This window comes from Ailuropoda melanoleuca, chromosome 12, assembly GCF_002007445.2.
Source record: "Ailuropoda melanoleuca isolate Jingjing chromosome 12, ASM200744v2, whole genome shotgun sequence".
NCBI classification, from domain to species: domain Eukaryota; kingdom Metazoa; phylum Chordata; class Mammalia; order Carnivora; family Ursidae; genus Ailuropoda; species Ailuropoda melanoleuca.
This window is the reverse complement of record NC_048229.1, coordinates 63,794,359-63,819,821: the sequence shown is the minus strand read 5'-3', so window position 1 is coordinate 63,819,821 and position 25,463 is coordinate 63,794,359. Positions and strand designations below refer to the sequence as shown.

Sequence of the window (25,463 nt, the reverse complement as noted above, 5' to 3'; positions counted from 1 at the left end):
AGGCCAGGCCCCCCATCTTTCCTCTTCCTCGGCAACCCCCTGATCCACAGCAAAGAGCCTGGGCTGTCAGAATGGATGGGCAGCCTTCCCTGGGGAGGGCAGCCTGTTTATTGAGTACAGAGGATACATTTACAACTGGAGTACACAAAATAAATAACTGCACATTCTGCAGCCAAGGTCCATGGCATAAAGGCCCAGGTGGGCCTATCAAAGGCCCAAGTCTCCACATGTCCTCTGTCCTACCTTTAGGACCAGGCCTACCTTGGACAAGAGAGGAAGTAAATCCCCAGGGCTTCAGGCCCCCGAGGCACTTGGGGAAATGGGAATTCTGAGGCCATAGGACTTGGGCTCTCCGCTGCCTTGTGCCAGGAGCACTGGGGACAGAAAGAGATGTATAACGCACAGTTGGCTTGGCCCAGAGTGGTCTCTTTGGCTTTGTTTCTCACTGGAGGTGGCACATGCAGAAAGAGGAGGGCCTGGCCCAAGGCTACCCACTGGGAGAAACAGTGAGGGCCAATCCTTCCCTGCTGGCAGAGGTCCTGCAGTCTAGCTAAGGCTAAAGCTGGGCCCCAGCTCCTTCCTACCCACTGAAAGCAGCTGTGGAGGAAGGGGACTTGGGTTCTAGCCTGGTTTTGGCGGGGGGTGTTACGGGGAAGGCACCATGACTGACATGGGGATGGTCTGGCTCAGGCCTCTGGAAAAGCAGCCACCCAATTCCACCCACCTCCTGCAGGGGCTCCCTCCAGCCTGAGATTCGGCAGAGCCCAAGCTGGAAGGGTAATGCTGTGAAAGGAAGCAGAGACAGGCTGGACCAGGCAAGGCCAGCTGTGAGAAGGCCAGGGCCCCAGGCACTCAGGGTTCAGAGGCAGGTCACACAGTATGGCTAAGTTCCAACTGGAGCTGCACAGCAGCTCAGCAGAAGGGGAGGGCTGAGCAGCCTGGGGACCTTTTCCTCAGCTCCTTCCCACTTTCTCTAGAGGATGAAGAATGAGCACAGTGGTCAGTCCTAGGCTGCCCATACTCCTGTCAAGACACTAGATGGCGCCTTCATGCAGCTGCGAGGAGGGAAGAGCAGAGCCTGAAGGGAAGGGGCAATGGGCAGTACCAAGGGTGGAACCAGGGCTGACACTGGAATCTTGATGGGGCTCTCCCTGGGAAGCCCCTGGCCTCTGCCTTGGCCCCGGTGCCCCCATTCCCCAGGTAGCAGCAGTGGGGCTCCCTTTAATCCCCCACAGTTGGGAAGGAGGCACCTAGGGAATAGAATGGGCATCCAAGAGGGAGAGAGGTGATAGAGGGCTCTGCAAAGAAGGTACTGAGAGCAGTGGGTTGATGGGCAGGAGTTCTCTCATTGGCAGAGAGAGGTTGGAGCCTGGAGCAAGTCTGCTACCAACATGGCCACATAGTCCAGAAGGGCCAACAACTATGCCATGGCCCTACCACCAGAGGTTCTAGCCAGTCCTGGGGCCAGGAGGGGTCCCTGGAGGCACCACGAAGGAAGGCAGATCTTGGGTGGGAGGTGGGAGACTGTTTGGACTTAGCCAGGGGCTAAGAGTCCAGCTAAGGCACAAGCTTTGTGCCTCCCTGGGCCTCTCACTGGGGCACAGATCAGGATGCAATGGGCGGGGGGCAGAGAAGGTTCAGTGAAGAGGGTTTCAGAAGTAACTGTTCCAAAGAGTCCTGGGACCACAGGACACACTCTGCCCAGTACTACACGCCTCTTTGGTCTTGGGGAAGAGCCAAGGGTGAGGGAGCATGAAGGCCAGGTCCTGCCCCTTCCCCAACTTCTAGCAGAGCAGTTGGCCACCAAAAAGAGCACTGGTGCCAGGCCAGGCTCCCAGCTCACAGGCCTCACAGCCCCCTGGGCTCCTTCCACTCTGTCACACCAGGCTCAGGCCCAGGATAAGAATGGGGGCTGCTGAAGGGACAGGGAAGGGGCGGGGGCCATTCACCTGCCACTGGCCATACGGGCCTATCTCCAGAGAGGGCACTGGGCCCCAAGGGCATGGCAATGAGCGGCCAAGCTGGGACCGTGGCACATCTGCACCGCAGCCAGGGGGCTCAGCCATTGTACTGCTGCTGGTAGCGCAGGTTGAGCTCCCGCAGTTCCCGCTCCCGCACACGGCGCGACTTGTTGGAGCGTGTAGAGCGGCTGGAACGCGTGGACTGAGCCGATTTGGTGCTCTGGCAGCGTGAGGAAGCACGTTTGAGGAGGTTCTGGGAGATGGAGCGGTGCAGATTCTTCATGGATGAAGAGGCTGCCATGCTCACCACCCATGGGTGCCTCAGGGCCTGCAGTGCAGTCATACGGGCGCCGGGGTCCACCGTCAGCAGGCGGTCAATGAAGTCTTTGGCCAGATTGGACACACTGGGCCAGGGCTAGAGGCCAAGGACAAGCATTAGAGCGAGAGCACTCAACATTGCTCTACCTATCCTGACGATGCCACCACCACGGCACTTAGAACTGTCCAGCAATCCTGCACTGTCCCCCTAGAGAAAGGCACTGCCCGGTTCCTCCCAAGTGCAGCATTCTGGGCCTCCCTCTCCTACCCAACACTGGCCCAGGCCACCAAGCAGAGGCTATTCTGAGCAAGGAGTCCACACAACAAACAGGAGAAGGACCTGCTCCCCTTCCCAAGCGCCCTGCACTCAAAGTCTGGCTCAGGAAGGTGGCCCCTGTCAAGAACCCCCACCTACCCCAGGAGCACTATAACTCAGGGGGATTTAAAGAAAATGACCCAAACTTTCCCCCATATCCTGAGCCAGACTTAAGCTCCAAACCCAGGATGTCCACACCAGGCCACTTAGCAGGGAACTTCCTAGTCTTTAAAGAGAGGACCCACCCTCAGTCCAACTGACAAAGTGGGGACGGATGACGACTGCATTCCCCTCATCACCCTCCGCCTCTCAGCCATGGGGAGAAAAGGAAGTAAATCAAGGCAACTAGATTTCTCTATCTGCTGAGCAGGCAGGGGGCTCTTGGGGGACGCGCAGGACCAGGTGACCTTCTTTCCAGTCTTCATGACCTCTTGGAGCCACACAGGCGGGCCTGGCAGTGCTCTGCACCAGCCTCATTTTGGTACCTTCTGTCCTCAGGGAGACACTGCACAAAGCCTTCTCTGCTACATGCCCCCAAGGCTGCCTCAGCTCAGCCATACACCAAGCGGCTGTCTGTCCCAGGGCCTCCGTCTGGACAGCTTATACAGACATTCACCTGGCTGAATCCTTAGGTTCTCAAGGTAAAGGACACCCACTCAGACTTCCTCTTAGCTCCCAGAGCTAAGCAATTATTCCAGTGATTTCAAATTGATTGTTTGTTCCCATTAGACCATGCTAAGCTGGATGAGCCCCCCGTGCCCGGTGCGAGGCATACAGAGGCCCTTGAGCCCCTCTGCTGGAGGATGGCAGACACAGTACTGTTCTGAGTCCCTGCCTTTTGGGGGCACTGTGGCATGGGCTCGGATATTCCCAAAGGATGGGTGGCTAGGACCTTTGTTGAGCCTGCTGCAGGTTTGGCTGGGATGTGAGGGGCACCACCATTCTCCTTCCTGCCAAATGAGGTCGGCCTCTTCCACCCAAAGGTGCCCTTCGCCTTGGGGGACCCCTGAACTCACTCTCCAGGGGGATTCAGGAGTACCTCAAAGCCCGCATTCAGGGCTGCTGCACACCCCGTCAGCAGATACACAACACTGACTACTGCTACCCCCAGTTCAGCTTCCTCATTTTTTTTTTTTTAGGATTTTATCCATTTATTTGACAGAGAGAGAGAGACCGAGCACAAGCAAGGGGAGCAGCAGCAGGACAGAGAGAAGCAGGCTCTCCCCTGAGCAGGGAGCCCGATGTGGGGCTTAAATCCAGGACCCCGGGGGATCATGACCCAAGCTGAAAGCAGACAGTCATCCGACTGAGGCACCCAGACGTCCCCCCACCAGTTCAGCTTCCCTGACCTCCACTTCTTCCCCAATACCCTTCCCCACTTATATACAGGAGGTGGAGGGGGGCACCAAGGAGAACACTCTTCTGGAGTCCTGAAGAAGAAGTGGGGCTACTTGCCGTGCTACCCTTACCTGCTTTTTGGAAGGCAAATCTCAACTTTCACTGAACTGAAAATGACAGATCACACTCCCCTTGGTCTAGCCCAGACAGAAGAGAGGCAGCTCCTTTGCAGATGACAGAGTAAACAATGGCAAAGCTGGACTCACAAACCAGGAACGTAAACATAGATGGATCAGAGGCACCCCCACTTCACATCCACACCCGGTCAAACGAAGGCCCCCTACAGCTCCAGACTAGTCCAGTGCGGTCTTGGATGGGCCTCTCACCAGACCTATCCTAGGGGCTTAAGCACTTCCATCTCCAGAGTGGCACAGGCTTACACCAGGCATCAACCCCTGCTGCTCACCGAGCAGCCAGCCTGTTAGGGACAAAGCGAGCCACAGTGATCTGCGCCTCCTGCTCCCCCAGACGCCTGCCTTTCCAATTACTGTGTATACGCAGCAGTGCGCAGAATGCGGATGAACTCATTTGTCTGAGGGCCAGCCCCGCCCTCTCTGCAGGCCCTAGCTCTCCTCATCTTTGAAGAGCTGTGAGCAGCTGGGCCAGCTGGGACCCCCAAGCCAATGTGATTTGAGCCATCCTGAGAATTGGGCTGTGCTAATGGCACCCAGCCTAACCCTCACACACTGAGGAACTAGCAGCAGGAAGGCAGGCGGGCCAAACACAGGAAAGTGGTCCTCAACCCAGCCCACTGACAGCGAGACAGGGGCTCAGAATGCACGTCAGAACAGTGGTCCCTGGGAGCCCTGCCAAGTCCTCCAACAGCACTCAGCACGGAAATGCAAGGCTTTCCACACTCACCCAGGGCCATGCTTCTGGCCAAGTCCAATTTAGTACCTCCTAAGAAAGTATTCAACACCAGCAGACCAACCCATCTCTTTCCCCAACATGCTTGGGCCTCTGGAGCCCCATGAGTATGTCTGTCACCCTATGACTGACGGGCTGGGTAACATTCTGGAGCCAAGTCAGGGACACATGTGAGGCTCAGGTGGCTAACAGAAGGGACAGGCTCCAGGTACAACCTGACCAGTCTCCCAGAGGCTTTTATCTCTTTCTGGCCTGACACAGAGCATAGGGCATGGAAGAGAATGTTAAATGTCTGTCTGCCTTGCCTCCAACTCAGTTTTCCCTCTGCTCTGGAAACAGAGGACAACTTCAATACCCAGGGTGAAAGCCTACACCCTTCTTTCCATGAGCCTCTTCTGAGCTGTGTGGGTAAAGGGCTGGGCCCCATCCTGAGAGGACAAGAAGAGGCTGTGGGAGGAGGGACATCACTTCCACCCTCTTTCTGACCATCAGGCTAAGCTGGCTCTCGTTTTCCTAGTAGCCCCCAGAATCCTTATCCCCTTGTAGCTAGGATACCTACTTTTTTTTTTTTTTTTAACTAAGCTCTAGGCCCAGTGTGAGGCCCAACGCGGGGCTTGAACTCATGACATTGAGATCAAGAGTTTCATGTTCTACTGACTGAACCAGCCAGAAACCCCAGGGTACCTACTCTTGATGTTATAACAGCAGAGAAGCCTAAAAGGGGTAGGGAATCCAACTCTCCATTCAAAGGGAGGCACCAAATCAGAAAGGGCTTTTCACTCCAGCTCAGAGGATACATTTCCCTACCTCCTGGCCACTTTTACTTGTTCTAGCTCTAAGGTCACAAGGGCCTGGAAAGAATACTGCCCAAGTCTCTACCAGAAATTTTGCCTTGAGCCCAAGGGCTAAGGGAACAAAGGATGGAGCCAGCTCTCTGGCCCAGGCTGCCGAGAGAAGCAGCTGCTTCTTTCCAGCAGCAAACCCAGCTCACAGGACTTGCCCTAGACTCCCTCTGGCAGGCAGGTCTGGCCACTCTGGCCACAGTAAGTGAGGAGAGAGAAAGGCCTGGTTTCTCTTCTGGATGACATCTGGGTGACAAATTAAAGCATTAGGCTGCAAGCCCAGAGACCTGCATTCTAGGTCTACCTTCTCTGTGTAACCTTAGAGAAGACAAGCCTCCTCACTTTTAAAATGAAGGAGCCAAATACAGTGGATTCTAAGTGTCTTCCAGTTGCTAAAGTCCCCAATTGTAAAAAGATGGTTTCCTAGCTTTCTTCCTTACTTGGCTGCGCATGAGGAGCAAAAGCATAGCATCTAACACTTAAGTGGCCTGGACCTCTTGACCTCTATGGGTTTTCTTCTAGCCCATGAAGACTCTGGGGAAGATTCTCTGGCAGAGAAGTTAGCCCTACCAAAGAGCTGCTAAGGGAAGGAAGGGAGGAAAGTAGCTGGGCTTTGCTCCCATGACTCAGTCTTCCCTCAGCTTTGTCTCAAGATATATTTTCAGACCCAGCATTTCCACCCTCAAGGGCCTCCTTCCTGTACTTACGTGGGCCTGAATGAGAGCAGAGAAAAGAGCATGTTTCTGGGAAATGGAGCTTGGGGCTTACTCAGGAGAGCAGAACTATCAGTATGACAAAAACAGCACACTCTGATGTGGCCCATGAGGCAAAGGAATTTAAAAAAATTCAGCAGAGCTGGACACCGTGTGGCAGTGGAGCCAGCAACCCCTTCCTCTGGTCAAGACACTCACCATCCTGGTGCCTGGGCTTCCAGACCAGACAAAATCCACCACGCTGGGACATGGCAGGGGATGGGTGGGGGCTGAGCAGCAGGAAAGAGGACCTAAGGGGAAAGAGCCTGAGAGGAGAAAAAGAAGGAAGATAATAGAGTTTTAAAAAGAGGCAGAGAAGGAAGATAAAAATAAAACAAGAAAAGGCATGACAACTTAAAGGTTACTAAAGCTGTGTTCCGAAACTTGAGATGAGTAATAAAATGAACTCCTGCGCCCCCACCTGTCCCTGCCAGAGCCCATAAAGTGAAGGACAGGGACAGGAGGGAGACAGGGCACAACTCAAGAGTCAGGAAGGATGCTGTGTGCTCGCTTAGGAATCAGGGGGATGTTGGGAACCTGTGCAAGCAACTAAGTCATGTTTGCTTATAACGATGTCTTGGAGCAGCCCTGGAAGCTTCTGGATTCCACAGCCTGCTGCACAGTGGTCTCTTTTATCTCTACTCACAGATTCTGCTGAGGCCAACCTAGCTCTTAAAAAAAAAAAAACCCAATGGGGCGCCTGGGTGGCACAGCGGTTAAGCGTCTGCCTTCGGCTCAGGGCGCGATCCTGGCGTTATGGGATCGAGCCCCACATCAGGCTCCTCCGCTATGAGCCTGCTTCTTCCTCTCCCACTCCCCCTGCTTGTGTTCCCTCTCTCGCTGGCTGTCTCTATCCCTGTCGAATAAATAAATAAAATCTTAAAAAAAAAAACAAAAAACCCCAAAACCAAAAACCTTTCTCCCATTCTAATTTCTGAGACAGTTTGGAGCCCTGTGGCTATTATTAACATGTCACCCCCACGGAAGCCCATGTCCCTGAACCCTGGGTACCAAGGACTGGGCACAAGGCAGGTACTTGGTCAACATGGGATGGTGGGATGAGTGAAGAGATGGAGACTTCTGCAACAAAGCTGGCCACGCTACACCGGAGCAAAGCTCAGTTATGAGCAGCACACTTACACTGGGAGACAGACAACCTGAGGCCAGGCAGGCATGCACAAGAAGGGGGACCTTGTGCGATGAGAGAACTGACCGAGGAAGGAGAGTCTGGAGAGACGGGGCCGGGAGGAACTGGTTGGATCAGGTAACCTTTAACCATCCCATCCACCTGCGAGTATGTTTCCACCTCAGTGGGGGCAGGAGGGGATGAGTGTGGGAGGCCGTCAGCGGATTTAACGAGGTCAGACCGTGGGAGAGACAACAGCCATGGCAGCTCCCACAGGAACTCGAGAGCCTAAAAGTGACAGGGCGTGTGAGTGGGCAGAGCTACCCAGGTGGAGACAGACAATGAGAAGAGCAGGAGAGGGAGGGGACGGCAAGCACACTAGGCATTGCTCAGAACACAACCGATGGTGCAGTCCTTTGTTGGAAAGGCCTTGGTGGGGCCAGGGGTGGGAGACAGCAGTGATAAAAGAGGCTCCGACCCCAGGTTAATGAGAAGCTGGAGGTGGTCAGGGCAAAGCGTTTTGGCAGGAACGGCTGAATGCGGCAATGTGGGGACATGGGCATCTGTTTCTGCCACCACAGGAGAGTACTGCGCTCTGGAGACTGTGTAACCAGGGCAGCAGCAGCAGAGGGAAGCCTAGAGGACAGGGCTCCAGAGAGCTAAGGGGCACACCAGAGGTGGCACAGGAGAGGGAAGCTGCCATTCTCCAAGCACAGCCTGCCTCCAGCCCCCACCAGGAGGAAGCCACCCCTGCCTTCCTTTGAGAGGTCTCCAAGCATAGTGATCAGTGAGGGTCCACTGCCCACACCTAGTGGACCAAATCATGCAACCTCCCAGTGACCAGTCAGGGCTCTGGACTGCCAGCGTTTGCTCCTACAGTGAAGGACAGAGACTCCTCTGTTACCTACTGAGTACCAGGAGCTTCAGTGAAGTAGGAACGCCCCTTCCAGAGGGATCCCTCCTGGACAAGTATGGGGGCATCTGCTTGTCCTTGTGGGATCCTGACACTGAGCCAGCACCATCACCCAGCACTTGACACCCAACAGCCACCAGCAGAGACGCAAGAAGGAAGGGCTTAGGAATACCTCACAGGAAAGAATTCTAAATCAATTTAGAATTGATCAGCTTTTGAGACAGACACGGGAGTCCATCCACTTACTCTGGGAGCAGGAAGCAGCAAGAGAGGAGTGACGAGCTGATAGTCCGTCACAGCCCCCACCCACACTAGAGGTGGGGATGTGAGGCAGTTAAAGGCACCCAGCAGAATCGAAGCATGAGCCTCGACACATGCCACCTGCCTCCCCTGCCTTCCACCTGCTACCTGCAATGTCCAGTCTCCAGCTCTCCCACATCTCTGGGCAAGTCCTCCCGTGGCTCTAAGTCAAGGTCCTATCCCTCCTCAGCTGGCTGCTCCCTACCAGGGCAGATGAACCAGGCTGCCTGACCACCCCCTCACAGCTGCAGACCCCTTCATCTAGAGAGCAACAGGACACGGTACATCCTCTGCACCTTCTTTTACCTTCAACATTCCAGGGCAGAATGACAAGTGTTAGGGTCACTTTAAGTGGGGAAGTAAATGTGAACTCTGGCTCTGGGCACTCATCCTACGGCAGGGCTATCACAACTACAGGATGGTCCAATTCTCTGCCCCTGAGCGCTCGCCCTTGGTTCCAAGTGAATGGGTGGTCAGACTGCAGCCCAGAGGCCCATCCCTGGGAAGACACCTCCACCAACACGATCCCCTAGGTGGTGGCAGACTGGCCCTGTAGGTGGCCTTCCCTCCCATCAAGATTCTGTCCCTTGCCTGGCAGTACTCGCTCTCCTGAACAAGGCACCGTGAGAACCTGTGCCCAAGCCCACGAGTTCCCGGTGCAGTGGCCCAGGCTTGCCCACAGCTCAGAGACTGCCCCAGCAGAGGGCGACGATTAAAGACTGCTGAACCCAGCAGGCAGCAAAGCTGCTGATGGCACCACTCTGCCATCAGTCCCACAAGAGCCTCTTCATCCGTCCTGACTCTGGGAATAGAACTCTTGACAAAAGCAATGACATTAGGCCAGCAACGTCACATTCTTGGGCAGTTAATCACAGAATCTCCAAGTCAGCGGGACCATACCAGGCCTCTAGTATGGGTCTTACAGATGATGACTCACCTTCGGTGTCACTCCTTTAGAAACAGCTGCTCCAGCCCTCCTGGAATCTCTCATGACAAGAAGCTTCCTCTCTTAAGGTGGCCCTTTGTGTCTTCAGACTGCTCTGCCACTCACACAGGCCTTCCTCACATCTGGCCAACAAGGGTCTCCCCATCACTTCCAACATGACCCTGGCTTGGCCCTCTCTACTCCAGCACCCCTGGTCACCAGGGAAAATGCAGATTTCTCTTCTCAAAATAATCTGTCACAGCCTTCTCCTTCCCAGCACTCTCGCCTCTTCCAAGATTCCAAAGCTGCTCCTAAGCAGGTCTGGCCAGCAGGCCACTAAACACCTCTCCAGCAGGCTCGCCACTTCTTCCTAGAGCCCAGCCCCCAGAAGAGCGCACTCCCAGCCAGCAGGGCCACGCCCATCTGCCTGCCAGCCAGTCACTTCTGCGTCCTTTCCCAGGGCATCACCAACAACCACGGGTGCTTCCCTCAGGAGAAGCCAGGAGCAAGTACCGGGAACATACGTGTTGATACACAAGCTGTCCTCAAGAACCTTACAGGCCTGAGAGGAGAGATGGCCACAGACAGCAGCCCAAGAAAGTGCTGAAGCAAAGACTCCAACAACAAGCTGAGGAATGTATGTCAGGGAACACAGACTGTCAGGATGGAGAGGCCAAGAATTCTGACACCAAGACAGCCTAGATTCAAATCCCAAGGCCTGTCACGATCTAGCTGTGAAACCATGGACAGGTTACCAAACCTCATGAGCCTGTTTCCTCATCCGTAAAATGGGGATGTTACACCCACCTGGCAGCACTCTTGCAAAGATTAAACATGTTAGATATAGAACCCTTAGCCCTGTGTCTGGTACTACACAGTGGTCACCACTATTCTTAATGGAAGCCATCTTTGAATCAAACCTTTCAGAGCTGGTCAAACTTCTAAGGCCGACGCTGGGCCTTCTCACTTGGATGGCCTTCAGAAGGGCAAATGACCATCACACAGAAGACAGATGGCTGGATTGAGGGTGCGGGCAGGACCCAGCCCTAGGAAAGGGGACCAGCCCAGCCACATGACCTGAGCCCCAGAGCTCATGTTCCAAACTGCCCAGGCCCAGTGGTTAGAGGTGAGGCCTTTACTGGCAGGTGCGTGCCAACAAAATTTGTTCTACAGCCATTTCCTACCCCTAGTCTTTTCTCCCTAGGCAATCCCAAGCTTCACGGGGGATGGAGAACTGGCTTTCGTGTCTCTCTGCATCTTCCCCAGGTGCATTTATGGGTAGGCAATGGTCAGTGGAACAGACAGATGTTTGGTCTCCACCTCAGAGAGCATGATCTAATGATGAGGCCTCCTCACCCAGGAAATACCCCAGACAAATCCCACCCAAACCACAGCTCTCTGCAGATGGTGGTAGAACCTGTTGTCAGAGTCAGTCAAGCTCTTAGGGACAGATGTCATCAGGGCTGGCCAGGAATTTGACTCTGGAACTGGAACTCATGCTTTCAGCTTCAGATAAATGGGGCAGGGAGCAAGGCTGGGCAGTGCCCCCCATAACACTGGGAGCCTCAGATTGTTTCCAGAAGAGCAGGAAACAGAGTCTCAGGATCCAGTCTTGTGGCTACGGGAGGAGGAGGAAGCCTGAGTCCATTCTTCACCTTATTCATGTGTCATTCTCCCAGCCACAGATAATCAATAGCCAGTTAGCAAGACTGCAAGCTCCAATTAGATAAACTGCTTGAATAACAATTGCCAGAATTAGGAACTCTTGGGCAAACCTACAGACTTTCAGGAAGAATCTTCCCTTTGTCAGCATCTCTTGGGAAACCTCCCTCTCTACTGTAGCTGAGCTTGCTACTCCCTCTGCCAGCCAGACCCCCAACAGCCTGGCACCACACAGAGCTCCTGGCACACAGCAGGCCAGGCGGGACCTTGGCACTACACTGCCTCTGGGAGGTGGATGCTGGGTCTTCTGACCTGTGATGAAACCTGGTCCAGAGGGTGCGGGAGGTGCCCCCTGTGACTATGCCATCGTAGCCTAGGCTTCCCAGCCAGTCAGCATTTGTTTTGTTGAATCCATTTGTAGCAAATAAGACATGAGAAACTTTAGGGGAGAGCTAGAGAAAGTCCCAGTTTCTCCTTCACCTGTGGCCAGCACAGAACTAGCCTAACAATGAAGGCTTCCTCCCTTCCTCTCACCATTCTGACATGTGACCTGGAGATCCCCCTAAGGAATGCCAGCCCCTGGGGCGCCTGGGTGGCACAGCGGTTAAGCGTCTGCCTTCGGCTCAGGGCGTGATCCCCGCGTTATGGGATCGAGCCCCACATCAGGCTCCTCTGCTGAGAGCCTGCTTCTTCCTCTCCCACTCCCCCCTGCTTGTGTTCCCTCTCTCACTGGCTGTCTCTATCTCTGTTGAATAAAGAAATTAAAAAATCTTTAAAAAAAAAAAAAAAAAGGAATGCCAGCCCCCATCCTCACAGAAGTCCTTGACTGACCCCATGACCACGTCTGGAAGCTAATAAGAATTTTGATGGAGCACAGGACCTCAAGCACTGAAGACAAAGTGGCAAGAGGCTTTGGGGTGACGCCTGCAGGAAATGCTGCTCTGGGCCAGTTGGCTGGAGGCAGAGAGGGCCCAGTCCCCAATCCCTGGAAGGAATGCAGGGTTTCAGAAGAGAGCTGGTTCCTCCCTTCCATGTGGGTTATTCAGGCAGGCCCAAGCCTGAGAGGAACACTGTGGGGAGCACTCTGCAGGGGGCCTTGGCAGAATCCTTCTGTCCTGCAAAGCTTACTTCACCTCCCATTTAAGCCATCACACATTGTTATTCACCACCCTCCCTACAGTCAGCCTCATCTTCCCCCCAGTCAGCATCCTGCCTATAGACCAACTAGCTTTTTCTTTTTGTGCATCTTCCTTCAGCTCCCAGCAGTGCTGAAACCTAACAGATTTTTTCAGGTATCAGGACAATCAGTGGATCCAAAGACATAAGCCAATGGCCTGCTGATTGAATTTGGCCTGCAGGTTAGTAATTTGTTGGCACACGAGGTACTACTTAAATATGTAAATAGAATTCCAATATTTTAAGATCAAATTTTCTGGCTTCTCTTGAAAAAAACTGGAATGTCTGGGTGCAGAGACTCCTCTGGGCTGTGTGGCAAAACTGGACAGATATGAGCAGCAGCGGCTCCTTTTGACAGGTCATGGTCACTCTAGCTTGTCCCAGTCCCCATGGAGCAGCTACTGCAGCCACCCTGGCCCACGTGCTCTAGCCCAGCTCTGAGCTCACCTGCAGCTGCGGGGCCCCTGTGCATGCGTCTCCCTGCTTCTTTGCCTGAAGACTTGCTCCAGCACTGGCTGGCATTCAGGACAGCCTGGAAGTGCCAGGGATTTAATGTCCTTCCCCCCCCCCCAAAGAAATCCTCAACTTTTACAGGAGTCAGTGGATTAAAACCCACCCACCTTCTTGTCCCTCAGTGGTACAATTCTGAGGCATGTGCCATGTAATTATTCACAGGGTCCCCACTGGGAGTTCCAGTGACCCACAGAGGCAGTCCATTCCTTCATAGGCCCTTTATTGGCTTCCTCCCTTTCTGCCTCACTTTTTCTACCCTTTGCCTGTGTTTACTGGACTCCTACCCCAATTACATTATCTGCTCCCAAGTCTCAGGGCTCACTTTTGGAGAAACCCAAACTAAGAGACCCTACTAGTCTTACTTCATCATTTTTTACATTACCTGCCTGACCCCATGAACATGACGCTCAGAGCACATGCCCCTAATCAAGTGCTCCCACCAGCCCTGGGGCAGGGCAGACTCACCTCCCCCGAGTAACTGTACTTGCCCCTGAGGATTTGCCGGTACAGCCTGGTGCGGTTGTCATCCTCAAAGGGCATGGTGCCACTGAGCAGGATGTAGGCTATGACACCCAGCGCCCACATGTCAACTGAATTGGTGTAGGGCTTGCGGACCAGGACCTCAGGAGCAATGTACTCGGGTGTGCCGCAAGTGGTCTTCATCAGGCAGTCGTCACCCTTCTTGCGGGCACTGGCCAGGCCAAAGTCAGTGATGATGATCTTGGAGTCAGTGCCTGGGTGGTAGTAGAGCAGATTCTCAGGCTTGAGGTCTCGGTGTGTGATGCCCAGTGCGTGCAGATATCGGACACCATCCAGCACCATCTGCAGCACCCGTGTGGCATCACGTTCAGTGAAAGAACCCTTGGCGATGATGCGGTCAAAGAGCTCTCCACCAGTGGCCAGCTCCATCACCATGTACACACGCTCCTGTGTCTCAAACACCTCCACCAGCTGGATGATGTTGGCGTGACGCACCCGGCGCAGCACACGCAGCTCAGACTCACATACCTCCCGCCCTTCCCGGTACTTGGTCTCAATCATCTTGATGGCATAGGGCTGCCGGGTGGCCCGGTGCTCCACTCGTACCACTCGGCTGAAGCTGCCTCGACCGATGAGGGCTTTGATGTCGTACTTGGCTGTCACACGTGGGTCAAACTTAGCCCTGTACTTAGCCACCCTGGCTCTGCGTGGTGGTTCTGAGGGAGGCTCTGTGTGGCCGCTAATGGGGGCACCAGGGCAGGGGTTTGCACACTGACTGGCTGCTGGGAGCCCGGCTTTGAGAGCACCGACACTGTCCACCTCTGTGATGAAATGCTTGTACACATCCTTCTTAGTGCCACTGAAAGGCTCCACCTTCTTGACAAGATCCAGCTGGACATCCTTTGGCGGCTCAGGAAGGACCTTGCTTGTCCCACAGCCCATCACGGACACGGGGGCATCCTCTCCACCGAGGTTGGCAGGACCTGCTCTGCAGGCAGTGCCCCGTCTACACCTATGCACACAGAAGAAAGGGCAAGTCAGCATAGCCAGGGATACCTCTGAAAGGATACCAGCCATCCTACTCATCCCCTCTCCCTTGCCCCTCAATAAATGTAGGCTGGAGACCTGACTCTAATATGGTTCCCTAGAAGGGAGGATGGCGTTGGCCCCTGAGTGCTCGATGGAGGGTCCAGATGAAAGGCTGGGTCTGGGCTCCATGGTATTTTTTTTTTTTCATTTTTTTGTCAGAGAGAGAGAGAGCAAGTACATAAGCAGGGGGAGCTGCCAGCAGAAGGAGAAGCAGGCTCCCCGATGAGGAAGGAGCCCAATGTGGGATTCGATCCCAGGACTCAAGGATCATGACCCGAGCCGAAGGCAGACACTTAACAAACTGAGCCACCCAGGCATCCCTGAGCTCCATGGTCTTGACTTACAACTCCCTGGATCTGATTGTCATGATGCTTTCCAACCCCAAATGAGGGGCAGGAGCACGCACCAGGCTCAGCTGTCACTGCCCCCACCTTCCTCCCTACTCTGCCTGGGTTCCTTATCCTAGTTGAAGTTCAATGTTTTTTTAAATGTTAAAATCATTCCTCTTATTACTCTGACTCATCTTTTCTGAAACGGGGGTGTAGAACATTGGAGGCCTGCTCTCCAACACTATCACCCACGAGGGCTCAGAAAGCCGCTTCTCCAAGGTGCCTCTCATGGATATCTTTCCTGGCCCTCTAAGGCCTCCTGCTGGGGTTGATTTCCTCCTACAACTGCTGCTAACACTACCATCCCTGCCCTAATTCTCTGCCCTAACCTTACTCTTTCCTAGATGGTTCCCATTACTTTGCTAATGCACCATCTTCATCTGGCAGTTTAACACCCTGTTCCAGGGTCTTCCACTTCCCAGTTCACCATATGGATGGCTGAAATGCCACATAATCCCAGAGGAGGCTGAAATCAACACCAGTAAACTTAGGACCATAAACCTTGGCACACTGCCACCAGGTAGCTACCAAACTAGCCTGCACTTCATTCAAGAGACAAAGGGGACCTTGCGCTCAGAAAAGACACTAATAGTTTCATCTTGATGTGACTCAGCCTGTGGATCAGGGTACTCTGCTTCCTCAGGATGAGGATCCAAGAGCTTCTCCATTTGCTTCTCAGAGATGTTCCAACCATTAAAACCCTATAGCTGGTGGGGCCTTCATAAGGTGAAGTGCCGAAGTACTGCTTTCCGGGAGTTACTTCTACCCTGGCTGTCCTTCTCTAAGTCTTTCTGAGAGGCCCATGGGTGCAAGAAGACAGCTGAGAATTGCCTATTGATTATGACATACAGAATTAGGGGTAAAATGATCAATTTAGATCAAACACTTATTAAACATTGTAAGGGGGAAAAAACAGCTTTCTTCCTTCCTGTGTAAGGAAATAAAGTTCTTCCACACTGTATATTTCTTTTTTTTTTTTTTTAATATTTTATTTATTTATTCGACAGAGAGAGAGAGACAGCCAGCGAGAGAGGGAACACAAGCAGGGGGTGGGAGAGGAAGAAGCAGGCTCATAGCGGAGGAGCCTGATGTGGGGCTCGATCCCATAACGCGGGGATCACGCCCTGAGCCGAAGGCAGACGCTTAACCGCTGTGCCACCCAGGCGCCCCCACACTGTATATTTCTTCACTCTATGTCTCTCCTTTACCTTCACAGAGAACAGTTCACCTCTTTTTTTTTTTTTTAAAGATTTTATTTTTTTAAAGTAATCTCTATACCCAACGCAGGGCTCAAACTCACAACCCCAGGATCAAGAGTTGCACATTCCACCAACTGGAGCCGGCCAGGCGCCCCTAGAACACTTCATTTCTGATACCTCTGGTCACATGTGTGGTGAGGCCCCACACCAAGCAATTCTGTAACACCAGCCAGATGCCCTACAGTTTAACTCAGTTCTGACACTATCTACTCAAAAATATCATCAGATCCCACAGGTTAAGGGCTCAGTTCCCTAAGACTGCTCCTTCCCTCAGGCATGCTTCAGCGCAGGTCACAAGCCTGGGTATCACCTGTGCTGTTGCTGCTTTTTTTTTTTTAAGATTTTATTTATTTATTTGACTGAGAGAGAGAGAGGGAACACAAGCAAGGGGAGCATGAAGGGAGAAGCAGGCCTCCCGCGGAGCAGGGAGCCCGATGAGGGGCTTGATTCCAGGACCCTAGAATCATGACCCAAGCTGAAGGCAGATGCTTAACGGCTGAGCCACCTAGGCACCCCATCACCTGTGCTTCTAACCAAATGGCCACAGATTGAGGTCCCAACAACCTCCTCCTTGAGTTCAATTAATTTGCTAGAGAGACTCCCAGAACTCAGGGAAATACTTACTTACATTTACCAGCTTATTAAAATATACAGGTGAACATCGAGATGGAAGAGATGCACGGGGCAGGCCCACACCCTCTCTGGGGGCCCCACTCTCCCAGCACTTCCATGTGTTCACCGACCCAGAAGCTCCCCAAACACCCTACTATTGGGATTTTATGGAGACTTCAACACACGGGCATGATCAATCATTAACTCCATTTTCAGCTCTACTCCCTTCTCAAGAGAATTGGAGGCAAGGCTGAAAATTCCAAACTTCTAATCACAGCTTGAGGCTTTCTGGTGACCAGTTCCCTTCTAGAAGTCACCCGGGAGCCCACTCAGAGTCACCTCATTAGAACAAAGACACTCCTATCACCCAAGAAATTGCATGGGTTTCAGGAGCCTGTATCAGTAACTGGGGTCAAAGGCTAAGTATCAGAACAAGAGATGCTCTTCCTGCTCTTATCACTTAGGAAATTACAGGGTTTCAGGAACACTGTGCCAGGAACTGGGGTCAGAGATCCATATATATTTTAGTTTATCTCACAAAACATCCACTAGGTGCTAGGGATAGGAAATGAATAAGACATGGTCCAATGTAGATTATACTTTAAAACACATACAGACACCTAAGTAAAACGTGGTCACCAAAGTCAGTGTAAATGAAGAAAAAAGCATAAAAACAGTTCATTTCGATATAGCACAGTGTCAGGCTTGAGAAACAATAAATACACGTAGAGTGACACAGAGGTTAGGGAAGGCTTCCTGGAGGTGACCCCCACACTGAATTTAACGTAAGAATGAGTCAGGTGAGGAAAGGTGGGAATGGTGTTTCAGGCAGAGAGCAAAACACTCTCAAGGATTCAGAGGCCCCAGGGTGATACCCTGTGCCTGGGAACAGGCAGTTTGGTGGTAAGAAGACAGGACTGAGGGCAGGGTGGGCTGAAGTTCTGGAAGCAGCAGGAACCGGGTTGTGGAGAACAGCACACATTAGGGTGAGGAACCAGAACCTTCCAGAGAGGTGACCAGAGCTACCAAAGGGTTTACAAAGAGGCAATCAATCTGTGTTTAGACAGAAGTGTGAGGCGGAAGTGTGAGGCAGAACTGGAGGACGGTCAAAGTAAGTTAAAAGGGCTGCCGAGGAGAGTGGTGGCCCAGACAGCAGGGTGGAATGGAGAGATGTCAGCAGGCAAACAGACAAGGACTAAAGGTGAGACATAAAGAAAGGAAGGAGAGAGGGCTGCACTCTAGTCCCTTGCTTGGGCTCCTGGGCAGAAGGGTCAGCCGCGTAGCAGGAGAGACAGATTCGGAAAGCAGTGGGAAGGGATCAGTTTTGGGTGTGTTGCAGTGCATGTGACATTAAAGTTGAATCTGACATTTGAAAAGAGTCAGTGACAGAGATTCCATGGCTGACCAAGGGTGGTGCTTGGGATCAAGGGGGCAACACCTAAAACCCCCACCCGCAGCCACTGGAGAAGCCAGCAAATGATCCCATCAGAGGCAGCAGAGGGAGACCCAGGCAGGTTTTGCTATGGCAGCCTGGAGGTCACAAAGAACCCAAAGAGGCCACCAGATTCCAGCGAGTTGAGGGCCTGATTCTAAGGTGGTGATACTGACCAACATGGCTAACTCTTTTAAGGAACAAGCTCATCACTGAAATATACCCGAGACCTCGAGTAGATAAAAAGGAGGAATCCGGAGACCACAGATGAAGGGCTCAGATTTTAATCAGCATGTCAATATGACTCTCAGCAGAATGAGGTACCTTTCCCCACATGAGGGGGAGATTCCTCCACGAACACAAGGCTCTTCCATATTTGCTGCAGTTCTCGCCCAAATACCCAGGAGATCCCACACAGTAGCTTAGGAAATCGTGTTTAAACAAAGGCATTTAGAAACAAGGCTCCTTTCCACAGAGGCTAAAGATTAGAACTGTGAACTCATTAGAACTGCAGACTCATCTCTTCTTTTGGGAAAAACACAAGACTCTCAATGCTGTAAAGGGCTGAAGCTCAGGAAAAGGGTAGTTCCTGGGCCAGGATTCTGAGGCAGAACACAGGCTCCTGATCCCCAAAACCACTGGTGAGCAACATCTACCACCAGAGAGAAGACAAACAGCACAGGTGACCCAGCACAGCCACTCAAATGTCGTCTCTCTGGTGAGGACGCAGCACCCTAGATCCACAAAATAAATAATCGTTTCCAGGCACATGCACTGGGTCTTTTTGTTTAAATGTGCACATCGAGTCTGGTCCTGATGAGAAAACCTAAGGTTTACAAAAGAAAAGACCTGACTTCTCACTTTAAACAAACAAAGCCTGCACAGGGATCTCAAGTCAGCAGTAAGAGAGCCAAGGACGTTCCCTTTCTGACCTTCCTACTTCCTTCCTGGGACATAGTTTCTCCCACATTTGTTCCAATTAGAAACTCTTTCCAAGATAAAATGATGCTGGTACTCCACCTTCCCAACTACAGAGGAAGAATGGAGGAGAGACGCTGCTAGTTCTGGGAAGGGTCAAGAGCCGACAGCCTCCAGGTTGCTCCAGCCCCACAGCTGCTCCACACGCCAATCACATCTGTTAAATTTCCGTTGCTCAGAGGTCAGGTGAAAAGACAGACATGGGGACAGGGAAGGAGTCTGACAAAACTTCTGGGAATAAGGGCAGAGTATTTTCCTGACCCCCCCACCCCCGCTCTCCTCAGTATGCCCCTAGCACAGTGACCAGGGTGTGAGAAAAGAGTCAGGAGGTCACACTATGCCAGCTATCACAAGTCAGCATTCCCTTTCACGACACCAATCTTAATACAACTTGCAGAAAGAACTGAAGAACTCTCTAGAGTCCCTCCACACACTCAACTCCCAGCCTGATCCCAAGCACTCCTCGAGGAGTGCAAGCATGTTAGAGCGTGGTAGCAGGCATGAGCATTCAGCACCCCTGTCCTCACTACAGAATGACAGGCCAAGAAAAGCAGAAACTTGTCCACAGCCACTTTAGACAGCGATGGCCAAGCATGGAACCAAATCTCCCAGTTCTCCATTCAGAGCTCCTTCCATCACAGGGGAGACTCTGGAAGTGCCTGAGGCTCAACAGAGCTCTGCCTCCTTGGGTCAAGGGCTCTATCCTTCCTCCTAACATTCAGCTGATGAATCAACAAACCTTTACTGAGGGGCGCCTGGGTGGCGCAGTCATTAAGCGTCTGCCTTCGGCTCAGGGCGTGATCCCGGCGTTCTGGGATCGAGCCCCGCATCAGGCTCCTCAGCTGGGAGCCTGCTTCTTCCTCACCCACTCCCCCTGCTTGTATTCCCTCTCTCGCTCGCTGTCTCTCTCTCTGTCAAATAAATAAAAATCTTTAAAAAAAAAAAAAAAAACCCTTTTCTGAGGACCTTTTCTGAAGGGCCTGTATTATGAAACCTCCCTTCCAAGTACAGTCTGGGTCACGCTGCTCACTGCTGTACTCTAGAATGCCTTAGAACACTAGAGTTGTCAGCCCCTTGAAGAAAGAGGCCACTTCTCAGGTTTCTAGAACTCTCTGGCACCCAGCAAAGTGCTGAGCTCAGAGCAGGCATTCATGTTTGTTAACAATGAATGAAAGGTGATCTGGCTCTTGGATTTCTATTTACTGCAAGGCAACAGTCCCAGAACCTCAGAAATTTTCAAGTGGCAGGAAGAGGCCAGACTGGTGATTAAACCAGAGCTGTGCTCTTTCGGTGCCTGTGTAAACGTCCTCGATAACAAAGGAAGCTAGAGCTCTCAGATCTGTCTTACAGATTGTTACTTGAACTCCAAGGCAAGTTAGTCCACAAGCTGCCAGACTTGACCACATGGGAGAGAGAGAGGGCAGGGGCCTAGGATGGATCCTGAAACAAGTTCCTGGCCACAGAAGTAGAGTCTGTGGCTGTGTCCCAGGCAGGGGTCCATAGGCACCCCGCCCTCTCCAGTAACATCCCCTAAGATTGTTCTCCATAGAAAAGCTTTGCAACCTTTCACTTGCAAAGATCTCTATATCATGCTCCCCTGTTTTGAAAGACTATCTATCAAAATGAAGTAGGCAATAATCTCCCAGTAATCTCAGAAATAAGTAACTGCTAAACAACACTTCTAACCATCATGAGGCAAGCAGAGACACCAGGCAAAAGAGCTTGTCACTTTAGATGAAAACTCCCCAACAAGGACCTCAGCAACCTTAGGGGGAGCTATGTGAGTCTGTTTTCTGAAGCAGGGAAACAGACACTGCATCTAGCAATTCCATTTTCAGAAATAATTCTATAAAACCATTTCCACGAGTATGCAAAGATATATTTGTACAAGCAAGTTCATGGCAATGTTCTTTATAATAATGAAAAAATGGAAATTACCCAAATATCCATCAGTAAGGGATTACATAAATTAAGATAATTAAGATCCATTCATATAATGGAACCCTCTGAAGCTGTTGAAATGAATGAGGTAAATCCATATACACTGACAAAGAAAGAAAGATACCAGTCAATTTTATTGAATGGCTTTGTGCCAGGACCCATATCCATGATGTAATAAGTAGTTTACAACAGTATCTGAAGCATATGTACAATGAGGAGTTAAAAAAAAAGATACAAACACATATGTGGAAAAATACCCTAGAAAGGGAAAAGACAAACTGTTGACAGTGACTGGCTCTGGGGTGTGCAAATGTGAAGGGAACGGGTAGAAGGAAGGAAGGGAGGGAAGGAAGGAGGGAGGGAGGGAAGGAGGGAGGGAGGAAGGAAGGGAGAGAGGGAGGGAGGGAGACAGACTTTTACTTCTCACTTTACATATTCCTGTGCTGTTGCTATTTTTTAAAATCACTACCACATATTACATTTTTTAAGTTAACAAAAATATATACTGTAGAAACAGACTATTACACAATTTTTTAAAAGTGCCAGAATACATACCCAATTATTACACTGTTTGTGTCTAAAGACAACTGTGCTTCATTCACTCCTATATGTTTTAACTTTGAATATTATTTTGTAATAAAAATTGTTACTACTTCTTCTTAGAATACAGTAACTTGGGACACCACTTCTCAAGGACTCCAGCTAGGTACCAAGCTTTACATGGTAATAACTGGTGGGTAGAGACTCCGGCCTTAGGGCTGAGAGAAAGAGAAAGTTCAAAAGTTTACTGTGTCCTCATTTTATCATGACCCTAGCTCCATCTAAGACATCCCACCTACTGGCCATCCACTCATCAGAAATACAGACTCTGGCAATGTACCTGGGGTTCTCCTTCCAAAATCCCAAGGTTCAACCCACAAATATTTACTGAGTTCCTGCTGTGGGCCAGGAACTTGGCCAGGGGCTGTGACAGACAAAAAGAAGGCTGCCATAATCTCTGCTCTCAAGGAACTTACACACAGATGGTTCCACACCAAGAGTCTCTCTCATGATGCCCTGTGAAGCCACTTCAAGACTGGCAGTTTGGAAGGCGACCCTAAAAGATAATTTTCCCCCACAAAATGAACACACTACATTTTTCTACTTTAGCATATCAGACACCACGGCAACAGAAGGCTGTCCCAAGAATTAGCTCAGTGATGACCTAGCCAACACAAACCCACTTAATAGTCACTGAGTAAGATTCTTGGAAGGAAAAAGAGTTCAAATAAATAAGTCTCTCTCTAGCTCTCAACAAGCAGAATTGCTTCCATCCCTCCAGGGCAGTATTTCTCAAATTTTTCTCTGTGTACCCTGGGGTTGAGGGGGACAGCTGTTCTGGGCTATCTGGAAGCTTAAGGCTTCAATACTTTGGCACACCTATAGCCCATTCATATCACACAGTCGGGAAGTTCTGAAGGGTAAAATTGCCCACATAACATGCTATCACTTAGAAGGTAAGACAGAAGGCCAAACCAAAGTCTCACTCATTTAACTCAGAACTGTGACTGACAGAGATCCCCAGTATCTATTTCAGATTCCATGGGCAGTAGGATCTGCAGGGGTATTCCATTCCAGGTGAGGTGCAACTCTAGCTCAGTGTCAGAGGCAAACAGGTTTCCTGAGAGCTGCACTTTCTTTAGCTCATTTATACAATGTAACAAGCACAGGGATTGCAATTAGACCGGGACAAAGTGCTTATGCAGCAAACCCAACGTCTAGTGAATCAGCATTCCAAATCTCTTCCAGAGGAAATGACCAAGTGCAACTGCCCTAAGCAGAAGCACTGTTTTGTCAGAGCTTTCCCTGATACACAGAAATGACCTCCAGGAAGTCAGAGAAGGCAGCTTCCTACGTGAGGCTCAGTCTAGAGAGCAAACAGGCTTCCTGAGATCTCCTTTTGACAAGACACATTCTCTGGGAAAAAGTCATTAGTAATAATAGTGCCTTCCATTTCCTGAGTTCCAACTGTGTTAAGCATCTTGTATGCACTCTCACTCTTCCGTGCAACCACACACAGTAAGCATGATTATTGCTATTTTCGAATGAGCAAAGTCAGACTCAAAGGACCTCAAGATCTCACAAACAAGAACTGAATCCAAGTTTTTCTGACTCCAAAGTCCATACTACTAACCAGGAAATCACACTGCCTTCCTGAGTATGGGTAATGAGACTACACGGCACAACTAGCCCTTCCTACTGGACAAAGAAGACACAACAGATTCCTAGTGTAATGACAAAGATGTTCAACCAGGGAGCAGAGCAGTCACCTGAGGTGTTTTTTTCAAAATACAGATTCCTACCAGATTCCTGATCTTCTGAATCCAAGTATCAGAGAGTGAGATTCTTGAATTTGTATCTTGAAAAACTATCCCAAGAGATTTTAGACCATCAAAGTTGACAAGGCTGCACCACCTACCACATGAGTATGTGTGCATGTGCAAACAGGAAATACGCATTTACTGTCCTCATGTCAGATCCCGGGCCCCTGATAGGGGCTCAGTAATACACTGAATCTGTTCCTAGTCTTAAACCAGCAAACTGTCCCAGTCCATTCAGCTCCTACTTTATGCCAGGCACAGAGTCAGACACTCAGATGCAGACAAGAGACCCAGACCCACCGTCGGAATGCACATGATATACTCAACAGTAGTCATGTGAATAAAAGTACAGAGGAGCCAACGGTTACACGTGAAGCAAGGGAAGCTTTTTTCTTGGAAAAGGAAATGAAATCTAAGGTGGATTTAAAGGACAGATGTAAATTTCCATTCTGGTGACTGGCGTGAGGGTAAAGAAGAGTCTTACAAAATGCCTATCTAAATTACAAGGGTAGTAAAACACCGAACACAGCGGGCTCACATGCCCTAACAATAAACTGTAAACAGAAGGCAGAAGTGCCCGGGTGTTGACTTCCCAGTTAGGCCTCTACCAGATTATGAAGAGCCCTGAATGCCTTGTTATGAAGCTTGGACTTCATCCTGTAGGCACCAGGGATCCAGTTTCAGGCAGTGAAGGACTTATTCAAATTTTCAGGTGGGAATTATCACTTCAGCAGCTTCGTGGAGGAGGGAGTGAGCGTGGGGAGCTGGGCTTCCCCTTATAAGCTGAAGGATGATGGCTTGCAGAGCAGGAAACCTGGCTAGGCTCAGTCCTGCTTTTTCCCAGCCTGAACACGAAAGCGACCAGCTGCCCCGACAACTGCTAGCGTTCAGTCGCAAAGGAGGGGTGTGAAGTAGGTGCCGGACACGAGAAGGCAGTGAAGACAACCTGCTTAGTTCACCCTGACCGACGCCGGCTGGCTGAACAGCAGGCAGGGAAGCTGACCACATCCACCAGGCCCACGCGGCCCCAGACACAGGCTACCCAGCACAGGAGCATGTTTTGAGGCCCGTCCAGCCTCGAACACCAGGAATCCCGAGCAGCCATCGCCTGGCCTGCTCCCCAGTCCCGCAGGCCCCGGCACACCGGGCTCCGGCCGAGGGCTCCAGGCTGGGCAGGAATAGGCCCAAGGCGCCAGGAAGCGACCGTGGCCGCAGGTCGTCAGCCCCTCCCGCCCGTCGGGTCGTCGCCCTGGGCCGGGCCGCCTCACCTCGCGCGGACGGCGGGGTCTTCGGCGTCTCGGCGGCTGTGCTGACCCTCTCCGGACCGCGGACAGGGTCGCCGCCGCCGCCGCCGCCGCCGCCATCCTCAGGCGTCAGCGCCCTGACGTCATCACAGCGCGCGCTTTACGCCAAAACAAACCCAGGCCGCCCTTGGGGCGGGAAGGGGGCGGACCTCGGGAGAGACCGGCTTTGCGTTTAATCGCTCCTTCGAGCGTGGCCTGCCAATCAACGCCTTCGGGGCGGGGACTTACTTTCTCCCCGGGGTGAGTCTAAGTAACCCTCAAAGTAGCTCTACGGTAGGCCCCGGGAGGGACCTCCCTACCGGGAAGGTAAGGAGAAAGTGTCAAATTTCTGATTAGGGCAGAAGGACGCCCTGTAGTGCAAAGTCGGGGGCGTAGTGCGTTACAACTGAGGTTTCTGAAAGTGCCTCTGGAACTCCGAAAAGGATCGATTTAAATTACATTAGCAAATCAGTTTTTTTAACTGCAATTAAAATAATCGAGGCACTCAGAAGTGTTAAATTTGGACTTCATCACAGTAGACTTCCAAATGGTTAACTTGAGGATCAGTGAA

At 51.5% G+C, this 25,463-nt stretch overlaps 1 protein-coding gene across 1 annotated transcript; it reads right to left on the bottom strand.

The window, feature by feature from the left end:
* Positions 1 to 64: 64 nt before the first annotated feature.
* On the bottom strand, positions 65 to 25,014 carry PSKH1 (protein serine kinase H1). The gene is made up of 3 exons (XM_002918431.3): positions 24,878 to 25,014; positions 13,535 to 14,561; positions 65 to 2,376 (listed from the first exon to the last, which is right to left on the bottom strand). The coding sequence occupies exons 2-3, from the start codon at positions 14,489 to 14,491 to the stop codon at positions 2,059 to 2,061; spliced, it is 1,275 nt and encodes a 424-aa protein (XP_002918477.1). The 5' UTR covers positions 14,492 to 14,561; positions 24,878 to 25,014; the 3' UTR covers positions 65 to 2,058.
* Between the last annotated feature and the right edge of the window lie 449 nt (positions 25,015 to 25,463).

Coding starts and splice junctions, on each gene's coding strand:
- PSKH1 (XM_002918431.3), bottom strand. CDS start 14,491: ATGGGCTGTGGGACAAGCAAGGTCCTTCCTGAGCCGCCAAAGGATGTC. Junction 2,377..13,534: donor AGTACAGTTACTCGGGGGAG/GTGAGTCTGCCC, acceptor CTTGGCCTCTAG/CCCTGGCCCAGTGTGTCCAA.